At 38.8% G+C, this 25,611-nt stretch overlaps 1 protein-coding gene across 1 annotated transcript in view; it reads right to left on the reverse strand.

Annotated features, from left to right (window-relative positions):
• Positions 1-411: 411 nt before the first annotated feature.
• The window catches only part of ngef (neuronal guanine nucleotide exchange factor), a 34,173-nt gene continuing 8,973 nt past the window's right edge, over positions 412-25,611 (reverse strand). The window contains exons 3-15 of the mRNA XM_026193035.2: positions 22,064-22,411; positions 21,674-21,738; positions 17,741-17,991; positions 16,706-16,866; positions 16,452-16,604; positions 14,527-14,656; positions 8,356-8,430; positions 6,677-6,766; positions 4,451-4,608; positions 3,289-3,447; positions 2,580-2,659; positions 2,395-2,499; positions 412-2,261 (exon numbers count right to left, since the gene is read on the reverse strand). Of these exons, the coding sequence (XP_026048820.2) occupies positions 2,047-2,261; positions 2,395-2,499; positions 2,580-2,659; positions 3,289-3,447; positions 4,451-4,608; positions 6,677-6,766; positions 8,356-8,430; positions 14,527-14,656; positions 16,452-16,604; positions 16,706-16,866; positions 17,741-17,991; positions 21,674-21,738; positions 22,064-22,411 (1,990 nt within the window). The 3' untranslated portion in view covers positions 412-2,046. The remainder of the gene's footprint in view (positions 2,262-2,394; positions 2,500-2,579; positions 2,660-3,288; positions 3,448-4,450; positions 4,609-6,676; positions 6,767-8,355; positions 8,431-14,526; positions 14,657-16,451; positions 16,605-16,705; positions 16,867-17,740; positions 17,992-21,673; positions 21,739-22,063; positions 22,412-25,611) is intronic.

The raw sequence follows: 25,611 nt of genomic DNA on the forward strand, positions 1-25,611 counted from the left end.
AATCCCAGGCAGTGTCAAGCAGCCCAATGACAACGAAGGTTGGTTAAGAGAAAAGAGAATGATTGAGTTGGATGGCAAAAACAGACATTTTATTGGGCATTTAGGGTTATTTTTATAATGTTTTTTTTTTCTTTTCTTTTTTTTTACTGTTTTGTTTTTGCTGTTTGCTGTGTTGTTTTCTGTGTTACATACCAATATTTGGATATGCACTGTTTACTGTAATGACCCTAATATCACTGAAAAGCACAGGGTTGCTGCCAAAGGTTCAAGATTATGGTACTTTGGCCTAAACGTTTGACCTAAAACCAATGGGAGCACCTGCGCTCCCATCAGATTTAAGCTGTTCTGTTTTTTTGGGTCCATCTCTGTGACACATGACAATGGCTGCAAGTGCAAGAATGCAACCAGAGAGTGGAAAAAAAACAAAAAGGATTTTTAATATTTTCTAAACCAATTATATTTTCTACTCTAAGCACGCCATTAGTTCCACTGGCATATATCAAATCAACAAGGGCTTCTGGAAGTGTGTATTGTTCCTTGCACTGGGTAGACAAAAACAAACTTTCAGATTTCTAAATTCAGTTGATATCAGCAAGTTTCACACATCTGTTTTTATTAACATTAGTATACATCTTACAAATTACTAATTGTAATCCTTTAGATCCAAGGATGAAAATGCTTCATTACTGTGCACAAACATTATATTATAACAGAATTTTGGAGTCATGCATAGTGAATAGCTGTTCATAGTTACATTCTAGACAGTTAATTTAAAATCAATTGCTTTTGCTTTTTTTTTTTTTTTACCCTTTTGTGTTTGTTTTCATGAAATTTTGTGTTTTATGTGCTATTTCACTCCGAATAGTTTTTTCTTTGACAGCAAACAAGAGTTGCAGCTTGAGGTTATTGTGGTAGAACAGAAATCAGGAGAAAATCAGGAGAACTGTGTGTGTTCAACACACACTAGAAACAAAATAGCCCCTTTTTGTACAACAAAAGCCATGCATGTGGTTTTTAATTACTTGTATCTGTATATATATATATATATATATATATATATATATATATATATATATATATATATATATATATATATATATATAAAATTGTACATACGTACACATTTAAAGTGCAGAAAATGTTTATCACAATTATAGTACAGGTCTGCAACGAATCAAGCAGATAATGATGGTTATAGAGAAATGGAGAGCAGCAGAGTGGTCTTGACATACAAATCACTGGCAATGTTGTAATCAGAAGTTGTCAAATTTCTTTTTCATTAGTTGTCAGTCTAAAGAGGGTAGAGCTTATTGTATGTGAAACTTGAGACAAAACAGAGTGAGTTTAAATGAACACTAGGAATCTTATTTCTGAGTACATTTTAGTTCTTGAATGCATTCTGTTGAACTCATTAAACTGAAGTCAGCATTAGGTCCTCCTTCTTGGTTGCTGATACAAGATTTAATTTAATAATTGAAAACTTCATTACTTTATAATATACAGTGATAGATAGCTTGACCGCCAAAGAGAAACAAAACAAAGCGTTCTTTGTTTTTATTGTTATAGTTTCCGTAAATTCTGTAAATTGATGAACATCTTTTCATCATTTTGTCCATTTGTAGTGTGTTGGGTCTTTTTATGTAAGTGTAATGAAAGTAACTTTATAATGAAATGACTACAGCTTTACAGTTTTAAAACCTTCTCAATAAGGGGGTTTGACAACATTTAACTTATTAATCCATTGCACACAAATGTGCGGTCCTGCAAACACATGTAAACATTTATGCAATATGAAGCATTTCTTGCACCAGTTGTGCATGGTGACTTTTAGTTTTAGTTTTATCTGCCTTGCTTGCCCTGAAAGAATATCACTGGTTTGAGTTTTTGACTCAAGTACTATATTTTTTTTCCCTTTTCACGCTACAATTGTGGAGTTTCAAAAATATTTTATGTTGTGAGGGCATACGATGCAATTGTCTAAAAATAAAGTTACATTACTGTTATAAATTAACTGCTATTCTTCACTGCTGCCCCCATTTGATTACTTCATGATTTGGAGAAGATGGAGCCTTTTAGTGCATGTCTTCCTGCCCTTACGCCACTCTTGGCTCCAGCATGAAGGCCACCTTCATGGGCCTGTTGGATCCTGATGGCTTCTCTCAGGTTCTGAGCTCGGACTTCCTTGTTCTGGATTTCCTCTGCTACTCGACTAGGGAACCATCCCCTTTCACCATCATGGAGCCGTTCACCCATCATCCAGCCTGGAATAAAGAAGACCAGACCCAAGGTGACCAAAGACAAAATTACAGAAAATAATGCAGAAACCAAAACGTATTAGGTAGAAAAAGCAATTGTTTTTGATAACAAACATAAGCAGATTTTGTATCTACATACCATCATCTGTTCTCTCTAGGAGGTTCAGAACATCAGCCATTTCAGTAGAGAGTTCATCTGGTTCCTGAGCTGAGTATGACTGAATACACTGCACCTGTGGAGAATCTGATAAAAGTCATAGACAACTTAAATTCATGTCTACACAGACAAAGAAATTTACTTGTGGGTTCCGTATTCTGTCTCACCTGGTTGGTGGGCACTAGTAGACATAAAGCGTGTGCGCCGGTTAGGAGTGAGTGCACATATCCATCGAAGCTTATCACTCCTGCCCACATGATAGTACTGATTAATAATCATTTAAAGAAAACCGACTACCACGTTGCTTTATGGTATTTTCACCTTTTTTTGCAAGCAGACAGTCCATACAAAACAATTTAAACCTGTAAGATCCAAGCCAATGCCATGACTCCTTCCATAGAGGGAATTGTAGAACATGTGATCTTGGACCATACTTGGAGCATGATTATTCCTGCTCCCCACTGACCTGCACTTACTCTGCATTTAATGATCCAGGCAAATGTACACTTTAGTTTGTCTCAGTAGTTCAGCTTATCAATATCATGCACAGACTTGTTTCCTACATGAACTTATGGAAATTTCTTTACAAACTACAATGAAGTTCATGATTTCACCCATTCTGTGGCATAACTGGAGACATTTCAGAAGTGGTAAAAAGCTTCAGAAGGACTAAATTGCTTTACTTAAACAATTTTGCAAAGTTTGCTCACATACAAAGGAAGGCCCAGTCCTTTAGGTTTCTTGACTGTCGCAATATTTTTCTTGCCTTGTCATATTTTTCCTGTCTTTACACTGTATTTTACAAATAATGGAAATAGAAGACATGATAGAAACTGCTTAATGGAATCCTAAGAGGATTCTTCTCTGAATACTCACATACTGGAGGTCTTGAGCATATAGTTGACCTCACGCTCATCTTGGTTCTCAAGCAGCTTAAGATTAAAAACATTGGCCAGCTGCTGACCTTGGTCTTCAAGATCTTCTGTTCTCAACATGGCCCGTGTACAGGAGTCAATAACCTGGAACTTGTCCCCACTGGTAACAGTGTAACAGAATTAATATCCCCTGTTTTACAGAGCAACAGTAAAATGATCTGTTGTAATCTAAACATTTCGCAGTTTCCACTTTATTTGGCACACTTTAGTAAAGTAGTCTAAACAGTAATCCTTAGTAAAGATAGCTTTTAGTTTTTAGTGAAGCTGTTTTAAACACATTATTTAATTTATCGTCAGTACAGTAGGAGGGAATATCAGCTTATTATATAATTATATAATTGACTAAACTAGCAAAAAAGGTAGACTAATTAACTAGTCTAAAACTAAGAAACTAAGAAAATTTGAAAACCATTTATGAATAATGCAAGCTGTTCAAAAATTCATAAAAATCACTTAAATAAGAGTTAAAATCTAAAATAACAAAACAATAACTCATCGATACATTTTCTTCCGCTTATCTGAAGTCTAGACTAGCTAATCTTAAGCTAGCGTGTTGTAGGTTCGACCCTCCTGTTCCAGAAAGAAATTAGCAGGAACACCAGAGGGGCAAAATACAAGCTACAACACAACGCTCCAGTGGACATCAACATATATGTCCTACCAAGCATGGCCAAACAATTTTCTACATGTATATCACACCACAAACATAACTAAGTGTCTTACTGAACATGATCCGGAATCAGAATCAGATTACCTTAATAATCCCTAAGGAAATTATGTTATGTTATGTTATGTTATGTTATGTTATGTTATGTTATGTTATGTTATGTTATGTTATGTTATGTTATGTTATGTTATGTTATGTTATGTTATGAATCCTACCATCCATGAGCAGGAAAAAGATCTCGGCTGTGGGTATACCCTGGATGTTTAGTTTGGTTGATGAGATTTTTAAGAAGTGTTATATTTGACCAAGCAAATAAAGGTTTTTGTCAAAAGACTGAAATTCAGAACTGAACCTAAATCAATGTCAGGTGCCAATTAAATATCTATTCAAAAAATTTACAAAACTATTGTGTTAGAGTACTTTACTAAATGCTTACCTGCGTTTGGTGACCAGCAACAGATTATTGAAAAGGAACAGGTAGACAGGCTGGTAGAGCTTACGGCTTCGCATGGTCCTAGTACTCTTTGGTCCACCCATTTGCTGTACGTCGCCCTTCTTTAGCAACCAGCGTGAGTGGGAAATGATGGGCACAGACTACAAGGTTAAGAGAAATAACAAACAAAAAGGGGTACAGACTTACTGAATTGTTCCAAAACAGAATACATTTGGAAATTCAATTAACATAGCAGTGACCATTTACCCACAAGCAAAGAGAAAGCAGTTGCTTTGGGTGATATGGAAAACATCTCAGTCAAAGAGATAAACACAACTGTTTATTAATGAATGTTTAATTAACAATGAGAATAATAGCCAGCTCAAGATGTCCATAAATCTAAATCAATTATCTGAAACAATACATTTTCTCTGTGTGTCAAAAAGAAACAGGTACATGTTGGAACCAGAACTTGACCAGAATTCTCCTTAGACTTCTCATTTGCTGCATGTCTTGCAACAAATTAACAAATGAAGGTCAAACAGTTCTTGATCTCCGTTAGGTGTTTTCTTTGCTTCAATTTGAGCAAGAAAACCTAACTCCCGATGTTAAAAGGAGTCTGCTACTTGACCTCTGTGAAGCATTGATGATTAGGATGGTAATTGTATCCTCATTACCAGAAGTACCCTACCATTAAGACCATGTCTGATGAGGCTTTAGTGGACATGCATCTCTCTTCTCCTGTGTCAGGTCTCTGCTGAATGTTTTTTGTTTCCTATTTTTAAGGACATGACTTTTAGGTACTTTCAGGTACTGTTCATCTACTGCAGATCAGTTTTTATGCCACTTCTTCTTTTACCATCCACTTGCTAGTTTCCTCAAATTTCAAATGTGTTCCACATAATGCCAAAATATCCCAAGTTTTCAGCTAATAGCTATTTGGTAATCACCTTTTGGGAGAAAAAATATTATATTCTATGCCCTTCAAACTGTGTTATTATTGATAAATATGTGATGATCATAGATTCAACTAAAAATATTGGGGAAAAAAGTGTTTTTCACAGTCCCCTGGTCCTCCCTTGCTATCGAACCTGTAGCCCATGCCGTCATTCACAGCTGTCATCTTAAGGCTGACGTTTCTCCACAGTCACAACCAGATTGTTACAGTCCCAGTCACAATTTAATGGTCTAAAACAGTTCTTAGTTTTGTGTCTGCTTCCTGGTATGAAATCTTTTTATCTTAGTGCAGACTGACCCTTAATGCTGACCTTTTGTGTCCAGCAAGTGCATCTTGGCCTAGCATTGGCTTGGTGACAGAATGATTATGGCCATTATGAACTCACTGGATTCAGACTCCCTCCAGAAACCCCTCTCCACACATGGAGCTCAGCTGGAAAAGCAGAGATGATGGTTCTCTACCACCTCACTTCCAAACAGGAAGTAATTATCATCTCCATGTATCCCATTAGAGTCCTATTGTGTTTCAGTCTGGTGAGAGGCAGAGCACTCAATGTGGCCCAAGCAATAATTAACTCCAATGATGACTGCTGCTATGCTTTGACTCAACAGAACTCTGACTTTTTGTCATCCTGGCTATAATGCTAAAGAGAACCCTTAGCTACAGCACTTTCAGAAAGACATCTACTGTTGATGAAATGTGTTCCTCATTATTGTAAATTTAAATATTATTATGAAATAATACACATAAACAGCTCCATTCAAAGTGCGATGGATGTCTCTTCTAACAAGACCAGGTTTTCCCCAGAAAGTTTCTCAATTAACTTTAAAGTCCACATCAGTTTTGGACACCACTCAGACAGACAGAGAGTGACTGAAGGGGAACTGGGAAGGGGAGCAGAGAAAACTATAGAGTCCGGCATTGTTTTGGCCAAGTTACACACCAATTGACTAAAAGTGATACTGTACTGCAGAAAGTCAACACCAAGTGAGAGTGCCACCTAAACGAGGATCTCAATCCTAAAGAAAACCTGTGGAGTTAGCTGAACCTTTGAGTTGCCAAGAGGCAGGCAAGAAAGTCATTGTGCTGTGAGTTTCTATAAAAAGACATGGGCCAGCATTTTTCCTGAGATGTGTGCAAACCTGGTGACCAACTACAAAAAAAAGTTATTTTTTGTTTATTCACTCTGTCTAATGAGTGTGCACTTCGGTCCAAAAACCAATATACTCCCCCTTGATTGAAAAAGCTTGTTACAATAACATGTATTTTACCTTGGATTTAAACTCAAGTGTCTTTTCAATGCTGATAAGCTCCTCGGTGCGACTCATTTTCCGCACCCCTTCATTACACTCTTTTACAATCTGAGAAAGAAACAAAAATTAGAGACAAAGAAAAAAATGATTTACCCCATAAAACAGGAAAAGACTAAACATAAATTCAAACTGTCCATAGTGTTATATTATTATGTATGTTGTATATATTGCAACCCCAACTCTATAACATTTTAATGGAATTAAACAGAATTCAAATACCTGCAGATCTCATAAACCAATATTTTAGCTACAATACAACACAAGGAATGAAATAAGTATAAAATAAAACATTTGACTATTTCATGAAAATATTTAATCACTTTGAATTTGTTACATTCTCTAAAAAGTTGAAAAAAGCCTGAAAAAGTAATGCTAAAAAGAAACAAGGGGAGGAACATTTTGCAGCTAATTGGTTTAACTTGCTGTAGACAAGTTAGCAAAAGTAAAGATGTGATTCACCAGTTTCCACAAAACTGGCCGTCCAAAAAATACAGTTTAATACTCTAAAGCCTAACATGTTGCTGGTGTCAGACAGTTATTTTGCAAAAATTTTTTAAAACATCTGTAATGATTTTAATGTGGCACCTTGACTGGGATTACTGTAATGACCCAAATATCAGTTGTTGCTTTCAGGAACCATTGGAATTTTACTATTGCACCAGTGGTACAAAAGTTACCGTACTAGTTTGACCTAAAAGTTCTATCGTGCAAAGAGCATTATGAATCAAAATTTGAAATTTGTTTTTTAAATGATATTCATTGTATCCTTCAGTCTAAAAACAAGAGCGATCATCTGACTAATGGGAGCTTGCTTCAAAAGCCTGCATCTCTGACAATATGAGGCCTCATTAGTGATACTGGCAACCTTGCACACCAAGGTATATACAACAACATATGCGCTCATCCAGATAATGCCTTATGTGAATTCCATTTTAAAAATGCTGAACTGCTTACTGTAGATATTTTTAAAAATCAAGGTTTCATCGTATAAGAGTCTAGATTTACCTGCCTGCAGTCAAGACTTCTCACTAACTGAAAACACTAAACATAATGAAACAAAATGGGAAATAAGACCTTTTGATTGTATCTCTTAGGATTTTATATCAGACAAGAATGGGAAAGCATTCTTCTCCTCAGTTCCCATACATTTCCAGACTGTTGTTAAAAGAAAAGTCGATGACGCTACACAGTAATAAACCTTGTCAAAACTTTTTCGAGACATCCCATATGGAAAAGAAATAGTAAAAACTTATATGTGATTACTCATGAAAGTGGCCACTTTCATGAGTAAATCATATAAGGCTTACATGATTTACTCATGAAAGTGGCCACTTTCTCATTACTTTCATACATTGTTTTAGTAAGTATCCAAAACATACAAGTTTCATTATATAATTTTTCAAGGGATCTTATATCTGTTTTCACTCTTGTATGCTTTTCATACAAGTTTCACACAAGACAGATACAAACTTTATAAGATTTATATATATCTTTTCCATATGGGATGTTGCTGCCACCAAGTTCAAGTTCAACTAAAAATGTTTTTAAAATGGGGCAGTAGTAATAGTGTCATAAATCAATTAATTATTAGAAAATCAAACGCTGAAAAAGGAAATAAAATGAAAAATGTTGCTCACCTTCTCCAGTTCATGATGTGCTTTTATGGCATTTGCTTCCCTCTCTGAGTTTTCTTCAGCTTTTTTCAGAATGTTCTGTCGAAGACAAAGTGGTCATCATCATCATCATCATCATATACATTTTCTTTGCAAGCGTTCACTGCTTAAAACGTTAAAGGAACACTTCAAAATCACATCAGATTTCACTGGAAAAAAACAGCATGGTAGATAATGTTGAAATTTAAAGTCAGTTGGGATAGAAAGGACCACATCATTTGATGGAATGTAAAACTATTCACCTATAAAAAGTCAAACTGAAACAAAAAAACAGCAGGCTACTTGTGATGGTCCGTTTTGAGTTTTGGGGATGCTTAGTGGTTTCTAGTTTTGATTATCTTTGTATTATAGTTTTTACATTTTGTACTGTTGTAATTCTGACCTTTTATTATAGTGTCATTGTTATGTCCCAGTTATTTCTGCATTGAGTTACCGCAAGGTTGTTTTTATTTCCTTTTTGTGTCCCCATTCTGTCCCCTCAGTCTTGTCTCTTGTCTCTTAGTCTTGGTCTCTGTGTTCATTACTTCCTGTTTTATTTTGACATCCCTTGTTCTGTGTGCATTCAAAATGAAAGATTCTGAGGTCTAACCTGGAGGCATTGGATGGAGTGAAAGATAATGTCCTAGAGGTGTTCTACTGTATTCAAGTAAGTGTGGGGGCCAGTCAATAGTATCAATTCCTTCATCCTCCAGGAACTGCCCGCATACTCTAGCATCATAAGACAAGGCATTGTTGTGCATCAGGAGAAACCCATGAACCACTACACTAGTGTAGAGTCTGACAATGGGTCCAAGGATCCTGATAACCCTGGACCTCAAGTTGCTTTTGCCTAGCCTGTAGGGGTCTGTACGTCCCTTCAATGATATGCCACCCCAGACCATCATTGACCCATCAAAGTGGTCATACTGAATGATGTTATAGGCAGTATAATGTTCTCCCCAGCTTCTCCAGACCCTTTCACATCTGTAACATGTGCTCTGAACAAACCTGTTCTCATATGTAAAAACCACAGGGCACCAGTGGTTTGGCAATACCAACTGGGATCCAGAATTCTGGGTAGAGAGTAGAAGGGTCTACTACAGGATGTGGGGCCATCAGGCCACATTCATGAAGTCTGTTTCTGATTGTTTAGAGACATTCACACCACTGGCTTGCTGGCTTATCCTTGAACTCATCCTGTGCCTCCTTGCACAGAGGAACAGATTACGGTCCTGCTGATAGGTTGAAGACCTAGAGCAGGGGTGGCCAACTCCAGGCCTCAAGAGCCGGTGTCCTGCAGGTTTTAGATATCACCCTGGATCAACAAACCTGAATCACATGATTAGTTCATTACTAGGCCTCTGGAGAACTTCAAGAAACGTTGAGGAGGCAATTTAGTCATTTAAATCAGCTATGATGGATCAAGGACACATCTAAAACCTGCAGGACACCGGCTCTCGAGGCCCGGAGTTGGCCACCCCTGACCTAGAGTAACTTTCTGTTTTCTTATGCTACAAGTAGTGGCACTGGCAAAATGCAAAAAATAGTGAAAAAACAATCAGGAAAAAAATGTCAGTGGCTTTCACCTTTTGAGGAATTGTCTTGTTACACATCTAGTGAACCTGTTGTTAATTTGATTAACACCAAAGCAGCTTAAACTGTTTAAGAACCCCTTGTTTGTGTGTTTGTGTGTTTGTTTATTTGTTTGTTTGTTTGTTTGAGGTGTGTGTTTATGCAACACTGTCTTTGGAACAAAATCATGGTCCCCCATGGTACCTAAGCCTACCTCAAAGTATGAACAAGAGACAAATAACTGAAGTCTAACTGACTCAGATATTGCCCAGATTAACAAGGTCCACGTCAAGTTTTCAGGAAACAGGACATACTGATGAGTAGTGGGATAGGGATACTGGAACAAACCATACATAACTGATAACACAGAATGAATTGGTTGTTACTATGCCAGCAAACCCACTGAGGGAGGTTATTTACAACGCATATGGGAACTGTGGATGAAGTGAGAACCAGCATTCCTCACTGCCACCTGCTCCTGGATCACTGTTTGGTTAGAAATAACCAAACAGCATCAATCAGTCCAACTCAGTGTGTTCCTTCTTCCTAATGTTGCTCTCACTTGGTATTACTACGTCTATCACTACAGCCGTCTTATTCTGCATGTCTACCACTACTATGTCCAGTGGTTAGCCACCACCATTTTCTCTGCCTGTATCTGGAAGTCCCACGGGATCTTAGTTCGGCAATTCTCCACTACCCCTGGGGTGTCTCACATTTTGACCTCGGGACTTCCAGGCCATATTCGGCACAAACACTTCTGTATACTATGCCGGCCACTTGGTTATGGCGTTCCATGTATGTTCCTGCCTGCTAGCATCTTGGACCCTGCTGTTATGTGCTGGATTGTCTCAGGGGCATCTTTACACAGCCTGCACCTGGGTTCTTGCCTGGTGTGATAGACCCCAGCCTCTATGGATCTTGTGCTCAGAACTTGTTCCTCTCCTGCCATGATTAGTGCCTCTGTGCTGTCTCCTTCACTCCAGGCATACAGCTTGATTTCGTCTAGCACTCCAGCTTTGTCCAGCCACTGGTGGGATTTCTGGATGTCAGCCAATTCCTCTATCTGCCGGTGGTACATACTGTGCAGGGGCCTGTCCTTCCATGATGGTTCCTCCTCTTTAGGGATGGGTATCGAAAACCGGTTCTTGTTGAGAACCGGTTCCCACTGTTTCAATTCCTTGGAATTGTTTGCCATTTTTGCAAACGATTAAATAAATAAATAAATAAATAAATAGAAGTAAATAAATATAGGCTTTTTTATAGTCCATCCAGGCAGTGCACAGGTTGGTCTGGTTTTATGGTCTCGAGTGACTGCTTTATCTATCAGTAGATATAGCTTTGCCCCTCTGGTTTTTCTGTCTATTCCTTTCTGAGCCATATAGCTGTTCATCTTAGCTGCTACAATGACAGGATCTTTCATGTAGTGTTGAAGCAGGTCTTTAGGGTTTAGGACTGTCCTGCCTTCACTTAGCCAGTCTGGGTATGTCTCATCCATTAACAGCTGGTTCATTTGTGCTGCCAGGTGCAGTTAACTTCTTTAGACCGTAGATGTACATGTAAGAACTGTCCAACTCTTCAAGCTGTCCAGCTCTTCATGCTTGAGTCTATTTCTTGGATGTCTTCTCATTATGATGGTTACTTAATCCTGTTTAGGGAGGTTACTTTGGTCTGTTATTAGCTCCACGGGCCACTGAGCATTGTTATTATAAGTTGCCGCCGTCTCCGATATGCTCTGTCACCACCCTTGGTGGGGCTGTTCTCATATTGTTCCCCTGCCACTGAGAGCACATCTTGGATGGTTCAGTGGAGTACAGCTGGTTTATGCTCCTGGCTCCTGGAAACAGCCTACATACCAAATGAAAAGGATGGGCATGGCTCCAGACAGTTCTGTGATATAAAGGTCATTTGAGGTCAGCTTCAGTCTGAGATTTGATTTAGCATTCAACATGCTTGTCACAAATGGAAAAAGAAAGTGCATGGCTTTCCCTAAAGTATTTACTGGGCAGCTGTGTCCAAAAGTCCAACCATGTCTGATTTCTGAAAGGGGACTTCAGTGTCTCGTCACAAGACAGTTCTATTAAACTCTCCTGCTGAACAACTGTAAAATCTTCAGACATGTCAGATGCTTTGGTGCTGATGCCGTTTCTCATCCAGCTATTCACTTCTGCTGTCCCTGGAAAATATTTACTGAACTGTTGTCTGAAAGAGACAAAGAATGTATTTTTTTTGTATGTAATTTGTATAGTTTTTTTTCTCTCTTATTTCTTTTCTAAATGTACTTGTATATTGTTCACATGTTGAAATAAATTACCAACCAAACCAAAGAGACAAAGAATGCAACAATGTTGTCTATGACTCCATTGGCAAGGTTTAGGTTGTTGTCAGACAGGAAACTCTCCAAACTGGGGACAGCTGCCTTTTGCTGCTCTACACACCCCAGTTCCTGCATCCTACTTAAATTCAGATATTCAAATAACCTGTCTTAGGAAATCAGCCACAAGCATCTGCGCCCATGGCCTATGGATCACCTTGAACTTAAAAGACTGGAGAGCCAGATATCACTGGTTGATCCAGGTATTGGCATTCTTCATGCGATGGAGTGAATTCAGCCGGGATCTGAACAGAGGGTAAAAGGGTTGCCCAGGAGGCAATAACGAATATAGTCGACTGCCCATTGCATGGCGAAGCACTCCTTTTCCACTGTACTGCCCCCAGCCCCTTATTCAGGCATCAGTAGGCAGAATGAAAGGTAGGAAAACATTAGGACTGTGGAGCAGGCGTTCCCCATAAAGAGCCTTCTTTACTTGCACAAACCCTGCCTGCCACTGCTCTGTTCACTGGACCAGATCTGTGAGGGGCTGGTCAACTAAGTCGGGCATGAACCACCAGTAGTAACCAGCCAGCCCCAAGAGCCATCTCACCTCTTTTTTGGTCTTGGGATGCAGGCAGAATGTGAAGGCTGCTGTTATTTCTATCTGAGGGTGTATCTGACCACTTCTTAAGTGGTACTCCAGATACTGTACATCTGGTCGTCCTACTGCACTCTTCTTTGGGTTGGCTGCGAGCCTCAGAGACTCCAGGACTGTGGCTACTCACATACTCTGGTCAGATTCCACTGGTGATGATAACGTCATCCAAGTAGATGGAAGGATATGCAGCATGACACAACAGCCATAAGGCATTGAAGGGTGGTTGGGGCTTCAAACGAGCCGAACAGAACTGTGACTTATTTTTACAAACCGTACAGAGTGCAGAAGGCTGGTTTTTCCTTGAACTATAGAGGCAAGGTAATCTACCAGTAGTCCTTAGTTAAATCCAATGTTGTGAAAAAACAAGCAGTGCCAAACCGATCCAGGACCTGGGGCATGGAGTAAACGTCAAACTGTGACACTGTCACTGGCTGCAGCTGCTGTCATTGCTGTAGTAAGGACCCAAATGCAGACATTCTGAGGGCAAAACTAGGTTTTAAGGCTATTGAGGCTAAATAAAGATGCAAAACAATGACAAGAGGTCACTAGGAAACATTAACTGGGCATGAACTAAATCATTAAGGATGTGACACATGAAGCAAGGAACATGAAACTAGAAACATGAAAACCTGGAACACGTGAGGAAGATGAACAGATGATCTGACAAAGGGGTGAGGAAGACAGAGACAATATATATGACATAATGAGACAGGGGAAGCATTACTGCACACATTTAGCACAGGACGAGTGACTGTCAAAATAAAACAGGAAGTACATGAACGCACGAACATTGACAAGGACACACAAGCTTGACAGTAGAAATGGGGATCTACAAAACATGGAGGCATATAACAGACTCGGGGAGACAAAGGATGAAACACAAGGTGAGGAAAATGGGAACAGGTGAGGGAGATGAAACACAGAGACACAATTAAGGAACCGAGAAACAAATAGGGAACACAAACATGAGACGGAGAGGGAATAAACAGAGACATGACAGGGAAAACATACACATAGGACATGACAGACTCTCAGAGGAGACACAGAGATGAGACAAAGACATGAAAACATGAACCAGAAATAAAAATAATCTCTGAGGGATGAAAGAACTAACTCAAGACTAATCTGTATAAACTTGAACTTAAAACATCTTCATGATGCAACGGAAAGAATCACGAATACAAAATAAACTAAAAATGCTGGGTCAAAGACCCAACACCCTGACTGACACCTCATTCACCTACCAGTAGTCTACACAGAACTGTATAGACGTATCTGTCTTCACCACAAGAACTATGGGGGCTACACAACATGCTATGTGACTTGTTTTACTCCCAATTTTAGCATTTCAGCCAATTCTTTCTGACGCTTTGTCTAGCAGGCTAAAAAATTCCAAGGAACTGAACTACTGGAACCAATTCTCGATTTCCATCCCTACGGATGGATGGATGGATGGATGGATGGATGGATGGATGGATGGATGGATGGATAGATAGATAGATAGATAGATAGATAGATAGATAGATAGATAGATAGATAGATAGATAGATAGATAGATAGATAGATAGATAGATAGATAGATAGATAGATATAACAGTGTTGGTAAACTCACCTGAACAAGAAGCTTGAGCCTTGTAATCCTTTGAAAAGGAAGGATGAGGAAAGATGTAAAGGACAGGCCCTTGACACATGGATGGTTTTCTAGTGTAGCCATGGTGTCCCGAAATTGCTGGTTTCCGTCTCTGGACAGACAGTCATAATCAGAACTTGGACATTCAAACACATTGCTTATTTGAATACTATATGTTCTCCATATACTATATGTTCTTCTCCTTATCTCTATATGTGTTGAGAGTTAAGGAAAGTGGCAGTGCAGCAGTATGTCTATGACATGTCTTTGGCCTGTACATATTTAATGGTAGGTTAAAAGGAGGTTCTTTGGAGAGATTCATACTAGAATCAAGAGCAATCAGCTGCACCCTTTAGGGTTCATAAAAGCAAATCATTAGCCTCCATCTCAATCTGTTCCTATCCTTTTTTGCATACCCACTTTCTGCATATCCTTCTTTACTACATACAGTACATATATCTCCTCTCTCGTCTTCTGCTATTCACCCTTCCTCATTGCAAAGCATCTTTCCAAATCATTCAATCTGAGGTGCCCCTCTGATGTATTCATTTCCAATCTTGTCCATTCTCATCACTCCCAATAAAAATTTTAACATCTCTGCCACCTCTAGCTCTTTCTCCTGTCTCTTTTTAGTCATATATAACCAAAAGAAATATGGCCCTACCAAAGATGATACAAATAAGGTCCCTATATGGTCACTAATGACATCAAACCTTTAGTGTCCACCTACATAAAATCAATAACTGCAGCCTTTAAATGCAAAATACTAAACATTTGAACAAGAATGCAAAATAAAAAATAACAATACATGGCTAACACCAAACATTGTGAAGAAAAAAAGCAGTCTTACATGCAATTAAATATGAACTGCCTTTTGCATGAATAAAGCAAATAAAATTATTTTCCCATGAAACTTGTATATGAAATGAAACCAAAATTAGATATGAGATAGGCAGAAAAGCTACAATACAAACAACCCACAATCATTACCTATCCAAACTGACAACATTTGGAGAGCACATTTTGAAAATCACTACAATGACATACATATGAACCCCGTTAATTAAGACAATGTAAAAACACTTTCAAAAAAGTAAGAAAGAAACCAGAATCCCCTTAAAAATTTTCCAATTACCTGGAAAGAAGTGAAAACAAAGGAAAAAAATTAGAAGCTAGAAAGGGATTAAGCCAATAATCTGGGTTTTATAAATTGGGTTAGGGGTTAGGTTAGGTTAGGTTAGGTTAGGTTAAATTGAGTTTATTAAAGACTTTTCTTAAAGACGTGTAAGCCAAAATCCCTCCTGAAACCTGGTGACCAACTACAAGAAATGTCTTTCTATTGTACTTGGTAACCAAAGTTGACCCAGTCATGTTTTGCTTAGAGATTAAATACTTATTTCAGTCAATGGCGTGCAAATAAATGTATAACTTTTATGTAAAAGCATCTTTTTTTTGTTGATATTTTGTCTGTCTCTATTAAAAATTTATTAACAGATTTCATTTATAAGCAAATTTACAAAATTCATCAGGCATCAAATAATTATTTCTCCCATTGTACTGGTCATACCCAACAACACTGTGCATTTTCTCAACATTTGTCATTACAAAAACTTGCTTAACAGAGACTTAAAACATTAACAGATGATATTTATTTTAAAACTTTCTCTAATTCCAAGCATGTATTTATCATTAACAGCAATGCTTACAAAAATAGCAGGAACTATATTGTGTTGTTTTAACAGAAACAAAAACACTATGAAAAATGAATTTTTAAAAAATATAAGTGTAAATAAATATAAATTACGATCATTCATATTTTTCTAACAACAACAAAAAAAATGACTCATACAACACTCCATAATTTAACTATTTGTGTATGAAGAAGGCATATGAAATATAATACTCACAAAATGCGTCTGTAGTTCTTCTCCTGGTACGCCTGATTAATGACGTATGTGATAAACACATTGAAGTGTTTTGCTGCATGGTAATAAACAATGTCACACACATCAGGAATCAAAATAGACTTCTCAATTCGGTGTTCAAGATCCATCAGGAACCTGAAAAAATTATGAGATTTCTATAACTCAAGCACATTGTGTGGCTAAACTTCACAGTTAAGACTTAATAAACTGATTTTGGTTAACATATACTGTCCCACCTTTCACTGGCTTTCATCACTTCCTCGATGTTGGAAAACAGAAAATGCATGTCGGACTGGCTTAGCGTGTTCACTAAAACAGGGTTACGTAGGAAATGTGTCTCTAAAATTTCCAGACTCTTGTAGTAGGATGCCTCTGAAGTGACCAGCTCAAACATGGCCTAGGGACAAAAGGAAATTTCAATACAGTATAAACAAATCACTACCAGGGCAGCTGTCTTTTAATTTGTTTCTCAGCAGCATTGTCAGTCTGTCTACCAGTTGGGCAAATAGTCTTTACTTAGTCCTTTCTAACCATTGCACTTTACAGTGTGTTTTTACTATCTAACCATTCACACACCAGTTCTAGTGGTTTGCTTGGGAGCAACTTTTGGGTTCAGTGTCTTGCCCAGGGCAATTTTAACTTGTAGAAGGATCAAATACCAAATGACCAACACCACAATTAATTGATTATCCACCTTATCACATAAGCTATGGTCTACACTGAAATATTTTAGTATCACTTGGTACATTCGTCTATTTGTATGCCATTTATATGTTTTGCATGCACACATATGCTAAGATCTCTTTATTAAGTGCCTGTTGTGATTGAGTCTGCTAAGGTCAAACGTACATATCGTTACACTTCCTGGAGCTTAGTGTATTTTTTCTAAAGGATTTCCCAAGTTTATGACTAATAAAGTACACTAAACATAGTGGGCCAGTCCTTTTAAATTTTAAATGCAGGTGTTTTCAGTCCCATTGCCACAGGTGAATAAAATCAAAACCTTGGATTAATATAGCGAGTTCATAACCAGCTTCATGTGACTGTTTATCCTGATTGTCATTGTAGGGTAAGTGAATTCAGATAACAGACACATAATCTAGTTACACTTAACCCACTTTGCAATAAAGGTCTCTCGCCATACAGTCTGCCTTTACAAACATTTGTGAAACAAGGAGTTGTTCTAAAGACGTCATTGAAATCAAACATGTTACTGTAATAAATAACGTTACTCAATCCAAATAACTTTTTGGCATCACAAAATTGCTCACCTCTTGCATTATAATTTCTTTGTGCGGTAACTGAGTAAGCAGACCGCTTGCCTGCACAGCTTCCAGGTTCTGCCACAAGGTCAGTGACTGAGCACTATTCCTCAGCTGCAGCTGTAACACTGGTGGAGACATTACACCAGAGTCTGTCCCCACAGTCCCTGCCTTGACCCCAGGAAAAAGGTTGTCACGCTGACGCCGCTGCTCAATCTCCTGCTGCTTGGAGGTGTCTCGGTATTCCTGGTACAGGAAGGCTAAAGAGTCAAAAAATGATTAGTGCGCGTTAAGTATGCATATACAGCTTATTTTTTCAGTGGCTTCAATTACCATTCTTTCATACGGTGTCTAGACAGAAGGCATACACTATTGTATATGGATAAAAGTTCTGGGTTAGTCAGTTAAACTGAAAATGTACTTGTTTCTTTAGTCTCATTGCCACAAGTGTATAAAATCAAGCACCTAACCATTTAGTCTGCCTTCACAAACATTTGTTATAGGGTTGTTTTAAAGAGTTCACTGAATTTGAGTGTGGTGCTATAATAGTATGCCACTGTTAGAACAAGTTAAAATTCCATCACTTCTAGATGTCATTGTAAAATGAAATTGGTTAGAAACCACAAAACCTATACTATAATTCAGTTTTAGCTCAACTGACCACTAAATCAGATAAAAGGTCTGCGAAATCAGATAGAAACAGTGAGGATAGATAGCAACAAATAAAACTGACTTTAGAGTTTTCCATTTAGGGTGGACAAAGGTAAGTGTGTTAATTCAGGATCAAATGAGTTAACACTTGGGAGTTTGGGGGCATTTATATAATTTACAAACAGTCATTTAGAAGAGAGACCTTGTGTTTAATAATCCACATTTCACTTTTAGGTACAGTTGAGGATAGGGATGGGTATCAAAACCCGGTTCTTGTTGAGAACCGGTTCCCACTGTCTCAATTCCTTGGAATTTTTTGCCATTTTTGCAAACGATTCCCTTATCGATTCCAGTCGCCCCGAATGACGTCACCACGTTGCGGAGCGTCATTTACCTGGCAGGAAACACGGCGGCTCAAACGCTCAAAAGTTTGATTATACTTTACGAGAACGGATGACAACAGGGCAACTTGCAATACTTGCAAAGTAGATATTTCATTTAAGGGGGGAAACACTATGAATATGCAAAAGCATTTGCTCACAAAACACGTGATAACCTTAAATGAATGTCATGTTTTTAATTCCGCTCCAGACTCGTGAATCTCAACCCAGCACCACTCAGGTACCCGAGTGGTGTCCAGAAAGTCCAGAATGCTGTTTATAGAAAACATGTGCTAAAGAGTTTTTTCCTCAGCAGATGTGTGAATGGGGAAAATCAATTTGAAATGTGCAGAGACTGGCGGTGTACCAGGGGCTTCTGTTTAGGGCTACACTTCACTGTCACCCAGCTGGCCTAATGTCCCATCTGCTTGGGATGGCTAACAGTGGCTAATTTACAGTAAGTTGTTCCCCTGTGGTAATTTGTAAATTTTTTTGAAAAGTCGATTTTAGCAGTTATCTCAAAATTAACTGTCATATAGTCTATCAATCAATTCACTGGTTGTGAGGTGCCAGTGCTAATCACCATTCCACCAAAGATACTTACAGATTAAATAAAAATAAAACCAAAATATACAGGAATTGTTTTTGGTATTAGTATGTGTCGGTGTTTCCAAATAATCAATAGAACCACGATCCAGAATTTAGGCAAATATTTATTGAGAATGGGGTGTCTAAATTACTTTGTGTGCATGCTCTTTGTATTGTTATATTATCAAACTCTCATGACATTTTTTAATTTCTGTGTAGGTTCTCAGTCATCCGGGCCTTGATAGTCTAAGAAGTTTGGAAGAAAGTGACTGGACTTCTTTAAGTTTTGAGAAGACACCTCTCATCCAGGAGGCTTATTCAGTTCTAAATCAAATGGTGGAGAGTCCCAGGTATTTAAACCCATACTGGGTGTTGTCCCTTATCACCAGAAGTTTCAAGTGAAACCATTGTGAGATATTGTCTCCACCTTTTTTGTGACCTATTGAGGACACCTGACCTAAGATGTGAGTGCAGTTTGAGGCGCCTGGGAAATGATCTCAAAACTGCATTGTAGGTGGCTGACAGTTGGTGTCATAACAAACCCTCGCTGTTTAATGATGGTTGTTCACAGTGGACATAGATGGCTCCTTTTAGTTTTCAGTCCAAAATGTGAACACTGGCATCCTCAAAAGAATGACCTTTATCCTTTAGTTGCAGATGTACAGCTAAGTCTTGTCCTATTGAGGTGGCTCTTCTATGTTACATCATGCATTTATAGAGTGGCTGTTTGGTTTCTGCATTAAAGAAATGTAGTGCAAATGTGCTGCACTGCACAGAATACGTTATGTTGCTTAGTTCGTATTTTTTAGTTTTGTCTTTGGATTGAACCAGTTTTTCTCTGAGAGTGTAGCTGGATCAGTTTGTCTGAGTATCCTGCTACATGAGTGACAACAGTGTTATGTTATGTCATGTTATATTATGTTATTCTGTTTTTCTCCCTGCTTGGGGTCTGACCTTTTTTCCTGTGCATCTTTTCTGATTCATCACAAGTTGTTGTTCCTGGTGGTGATGGGAGTGAAACACTAGATACCAGACTGTGTGGGGGGCTTCTGGTAAACTCGTTAAACAGTGTTAAGGCTTATATGCTCCTCAGTGCATTATCTTTTGAGTCTTCCCTGTATCTTTCCTGGTGAACTATGTTTCTATCTACTGAGTTGATATGATATGTGGTGATACCTGGGTCAAAATCAAAACCGAAGAAGTAGAAAAACTGGTTCATTCCATGGATAAGTTTTAGAACTGAAGAAAACGTTTAGAGGTGAGACGTCTTCACAAAACATAAAGAAGTCCATTTACTTACTTTTCAAGCTCCTTAGAAAAACTTAAATATATACTAACAAAATATTAATAGAAACTCTGGATAATTAAAATTTGTTATTAATAATTGACTGGTTGGTTCTTATATAGCTCGTTTCTATTCTGCTTGAGCATGCAAAGCCCTTTACAAATTCACACATTCACACACAATCAATCCCAAACCCAAACAATCATTCAAGCACTATTTTTCCTACACCCAAGTGCTTTCTATCTAACATTCACACACATTTATACTTGAGGAGCATATCTTCAGAGACCACCTTGAGATTAAGTATCTTGCCCAAGTATACTTAGGCATGCAGACTGGAGACTGGAGCAGCCAGGGATATAAACTACCAACCTTCAAATTATAAGATGAACCTCTCCACATCCTGAGCTACAGACACCCCAACACAGCTAAACTGTGCTTCTCACAGGTGGGCTGAAAGTTTGCTGGTGCAGAAATTGGAACATGTTGTGTAATCTTCCTCAGTCATATACTGCAGATTACTTTTGTGGGTGTAGAACTGGACTTGAATTACATAAGAGCAGGGTGAAAGTACAGTCTCACACATAGCAAAAATAAATGCACAGACTTTAGAGAAACATATGGTCTATGTGTACTGTATTGTTCCACTTCTTAGTCAATTTTCAGGCTTCCTCTTCTTCATTTAAGATTTAGAATTCTTTATTATATTCTTAAATGCTGCCATCATGAGTAAATTTCTACTAATCCCTGTAAAAATCATCCAAAGTGAATTAGACTGTGTGGAGTAGTCTATCAATCCAGGAAACTCTATATGAGGCACAAAATTGCTTAACCAGTCAGCGATCTGAATCTACATACAGGAAGATTTTATCATGCATATTATTGAATTAGTAAAGTGCTAGAGAGCTTACATGAATGGTGTGACTTACCACTGCTTATATTAGCCATAATATAGAAACAAATACAAAAGGGTTTTCTAGCAATAGCTCTGATGGTGGGTGTAATATATGCACTACTCTCACCCTTTGTCAAACTCACCAATATTTTTGATGATTTTGAGACTGTGGCAGATTGTCTGTGAGCATTCTCCATTTCTCAGCACCCTACGAAGAAAAAAAGGACATACCTTTGTGAAGAGAGCGCTTATCTCTCGCTTTCTCTGGGTGTGTGTGTGTGTGTGTGTGTGTGTCATCACTACTAAATTTCAAATCTTTTCATAAGATAATATAATTCATAATATACATTCTTACAATGTGTAATTTTATTTTGTGAAAAAACAATAAGCATTTTTATCTTATTTATTTGTCTAATTTCTCGTCATATTATTTGCTTTCATCAGAATTCAAATGATTTTTAATTTTTTTTATAAATTTATATCTCTATTTCTAAAATATTTATATCTCTATTTCTAAAGTAATTTGATCTGACCTGTGGTTCATGTGGATATCCTGGTCTCCTTCAGAATTAGGCTGTTGTGAGTTCATGGTCTTCCTTCTGGTATCCTTCACAGTGCAAGCTTTAGCTGTTTGCTCAGAAAGCTCTTCTATGGCTTCACTGTCACTGTTGTGAGTCCAGTCCGTGCTCATTTCTGCTGTAAAATCTCTTTGCTGGCTGTATGAAGCAGCTGATATTTCCACAGTCCTCTTTCCTCCCACTCCTCCTCTTCTCTTATCCGCAGCATTCTGGTTGTACAGAGCATGTGTGCTACTGAACTCACCATTGCTTGGCAACAAATCTCTGGAATGATGAGGCTGCCGCGAGAGCTGAGGACTACATCTGACAGAAGAAAAACAAGAAACACACCTTAGAAATACATGTACAGAAGCCATTCACATCATCTAAAGCTTAACTGACAACAGCAAATTCTTAAATTTGTGTGCATATTTACTGGATATTATAATTAGGTTTTTTCATTATCACAGGAAAATATATTGCCCTTGTGCATGAGAAATCTTTAAATTAGCTGCTAGTTTATATAACTAGTTTCATGTAGATGTAAGTGAAGAAACTTGGAGAAAGACTTGGATTAACTTGGTCAACGTATTGTTAATTAATTAGCGAGGTGAGAATGGTTCAGGCATTATTGAAGGGCAAGATGAGAGAGGCTAAGGACAATTACTGGAGAAAGCTGGAGTGGAAACTCCAGCAGAATAGCATGACAGAGGTGTGGAGTAGCATGACCACAATCACTGCATCCAGGTCATCCAACAGCAAAGAAGCTGGGGCAGTGAGGACAAAGCCAATGAGCTGAATGTGTTTTTTAACAGATTCAAAACTGAGGTAAATGCTCACCCCTCTGACCTGACCTGTAGTCAGCCTGCAATCCACTCTCCCTCTGTCTCCACATTCCACCATAGCCTCCTGTGAAAGTCCTGACACCCCTCCCCCACCTGTCACTTTCACTCATGACCAGGTTCAGAGAAAAATGAGAAGACTCCACTCGGGCAAGTCTGCTGGACCAGACAAGGTGAGTCCCTGTGCCCTCCAGCTTTGTGGAGTCTTTCATAAACTGTTCATGATGAGTCTAAGTCCGCAGAGGGTCCAGTGTTGTGGAAGACATCATCCCTTATTTCTGTACCAAAAACGCCATGTCCCAGTGCCCCCCCATGGTTAGAGACCTGTGGCACTGACTTCCCACATCATGAAAACCCTGGAAAGACTTATCCTTGACCAGCCCCGACCTATCCGGTCTGTAAGTCTGATGTCATTAGCCATGTCTGGGCCCAAACTCCGCTGCAGGTCCATAAGTCAAACGAACACTGCAGCATTACTGAGAGTTAAAAACTGTCTAAATTCTTTCATCTGTAATAAAATGATCAACGTTCTGCTCTATCAGGTGTAACAATTAAGTTTAACATCCAAGCATCCATGAAAATGGAATTTATGACATTTAACAGAGTTAGAAGTTAGCAGGGAGTTCGCTTGCTAGCTTCCCTCTAAATATAATATACAATGAGGGATTTCTAAAACAAATTAAAACATACAGCTCTACTATCACTTCCAACATAAATGAAGACAGGAAAGTAAACAGCAGCAACGTTTGTAGGGTTACTGAAGTTGGGCTAGTTGGTATATAATGATGTGCTACGTGATCGCTAGCGCGAAAAAGCTATGCTAGCATAACATAAACAGTAAAGCTGGAGGACGAACGCTAACGAACAGAGGACTTTTTTCCACTCGATAAAAGTTAATGTGAGGGTTCCCAATGATTAGGAGCAAATGCAATCGCATGGCAGGATGCTGTAAACGGACCAAACGTCAGTCAGGAGAACCACAGAAATAATCCATCCACAATACGAGGTTAGTCATTAATATACTGCTGCTCTCCCCTTTCCTCTTCACCCGCTACACCACATACTTCAGCCACTACACAGAGACCTGCCATTTTCAGACGTTTTCTGATGACTCTGCAGTGACTGAATGCATCAGAGAGGGTGATGAGACAGAGTACCAGGCTGTGGTTGGCTCCTTTGTAACGTGGTGTGAGCAGAATCATCTGTAGCTCAACGTAACAAAGACCAAAGAACTGATCGTGGACTTTAGGAGGACCAGGAACCTGTGACCCCTGTTTCAATCCAGGGGGTCGATATTGTAGAGGACCATAAATACCTCGGAGTACACATAGATAATAAACTGGACTGGGTTAAAAAAAAATACCACTGCACTGTACAGGAAGGGACAGAGTTCTGTCTATTTTCTAAGGCGGCTGAGACATCTTTGACGTTGGACAATGCTCAGGATTTTCTATTAGTCTGTTGTGGCCAGTGCTGTCCTCTATGCTGTTCCACACTGGGACATCAGGTTAAGGGTCGCAGATGCGAAGAGACTCAATAAACTGATCCGCAAGGCTGGTAATGTTGTGGGGATGGAGATGGACTCCCTTAAGGTGCTGTTGGAGAGGCAGATGATGTCCAAGATAAGTACAATGCTGGACCAACCACTCCATTACGTGCTGACCAGTCAAAGGAGTTCAGTGTGAGACTGAGATTACCCAAATGCACCACTGAATGACACAGGAAATCATTCCTGCCTATGCCTCCCTGTACAACTCCTCCATCTAATGCAAAGTACACACTGCAATAGTTAAACCCTTTGCACTTCATCTACAGTAAAAAATAACAAATAAAATTTCACAGTTTACTTAAAACAACTGAATTGAAAAGGGGAAAAAGACATATTCTGACAATGTTGAAAGATGAGAAGTGCCCAATGACGGAAACTAGGACCACTGAATGAGATCAGTTCCTTGATCATTAATATGCAAATTATCATGACCATTGATCAACAACTACTGATCAAAGACCACTGATCAATGGCCATGACTACCATTCACAGAGGGTTGGGAAATGGCTGCAATCACAGCATTGTAAGATGGTGAAAGATGTACCCTTAAGCCACCTCCTTGATTCAGAGATGGTCTTTCCTTTTTCCCGTAAAGGAAAGACTCGACGCTCAAACCAGCGTTCCTCCCTGTCCAGGATTTGTACATCCTCATCATTGAAAGACTGCCCGCTGGCCTGTAGGTGCAAATAGACTGCAGAGTTGGTAGGTAGCTCTTCTGTGTTGTGCCATCCGAAGGTTGCTTGGTTTCCCCGATACATAAATCATGGCACTTAACAGCGTACGCTATATTACTCCGTTTGTGTTGGGGGACCCGATCCTTGGGGTGGACCAATTCTTGGTGCAGCGTGTTTTGGGGTTTAAACGCCACAGAGGGATAAATGCATCTCAACTGTTCTGATACTCCTGACACATATGGCATCACCAGGGTTTTTTTTTCCGCTTAGGCAGTGGTTGTCCTCCCCTGGATCGACTGGAGCTTTCTTTATGCGCCTTCCCAGCTTCAACAAAAGTCCAGCTGGGATAACCACATATTCTCAGGGCCTTCCTGATGTGACGTTCTTCTGCTTCCCTGGCCACTGTGTCTGTGGGGATGGTGTGCATGCTCCAGTGGATGATGAGAGTCGAACGTTAAA

The sequence above is a fragment of the Astatotilapia calliptera genome, chromosome 14 (genome assembly GCF_964374335.1).
Source record: "Astatotilapia calliptera chromosome 14, fAstCal68.1, whole genome shotgun sequence".
Classification (NCBI taxonomy): domain Eukaryota; kingdom Metazoa; phylum Chordata; class Actinopteri; order Cichliformes; family Cichlidae; genus Astatotilapia; species Astatotilapia calliptera.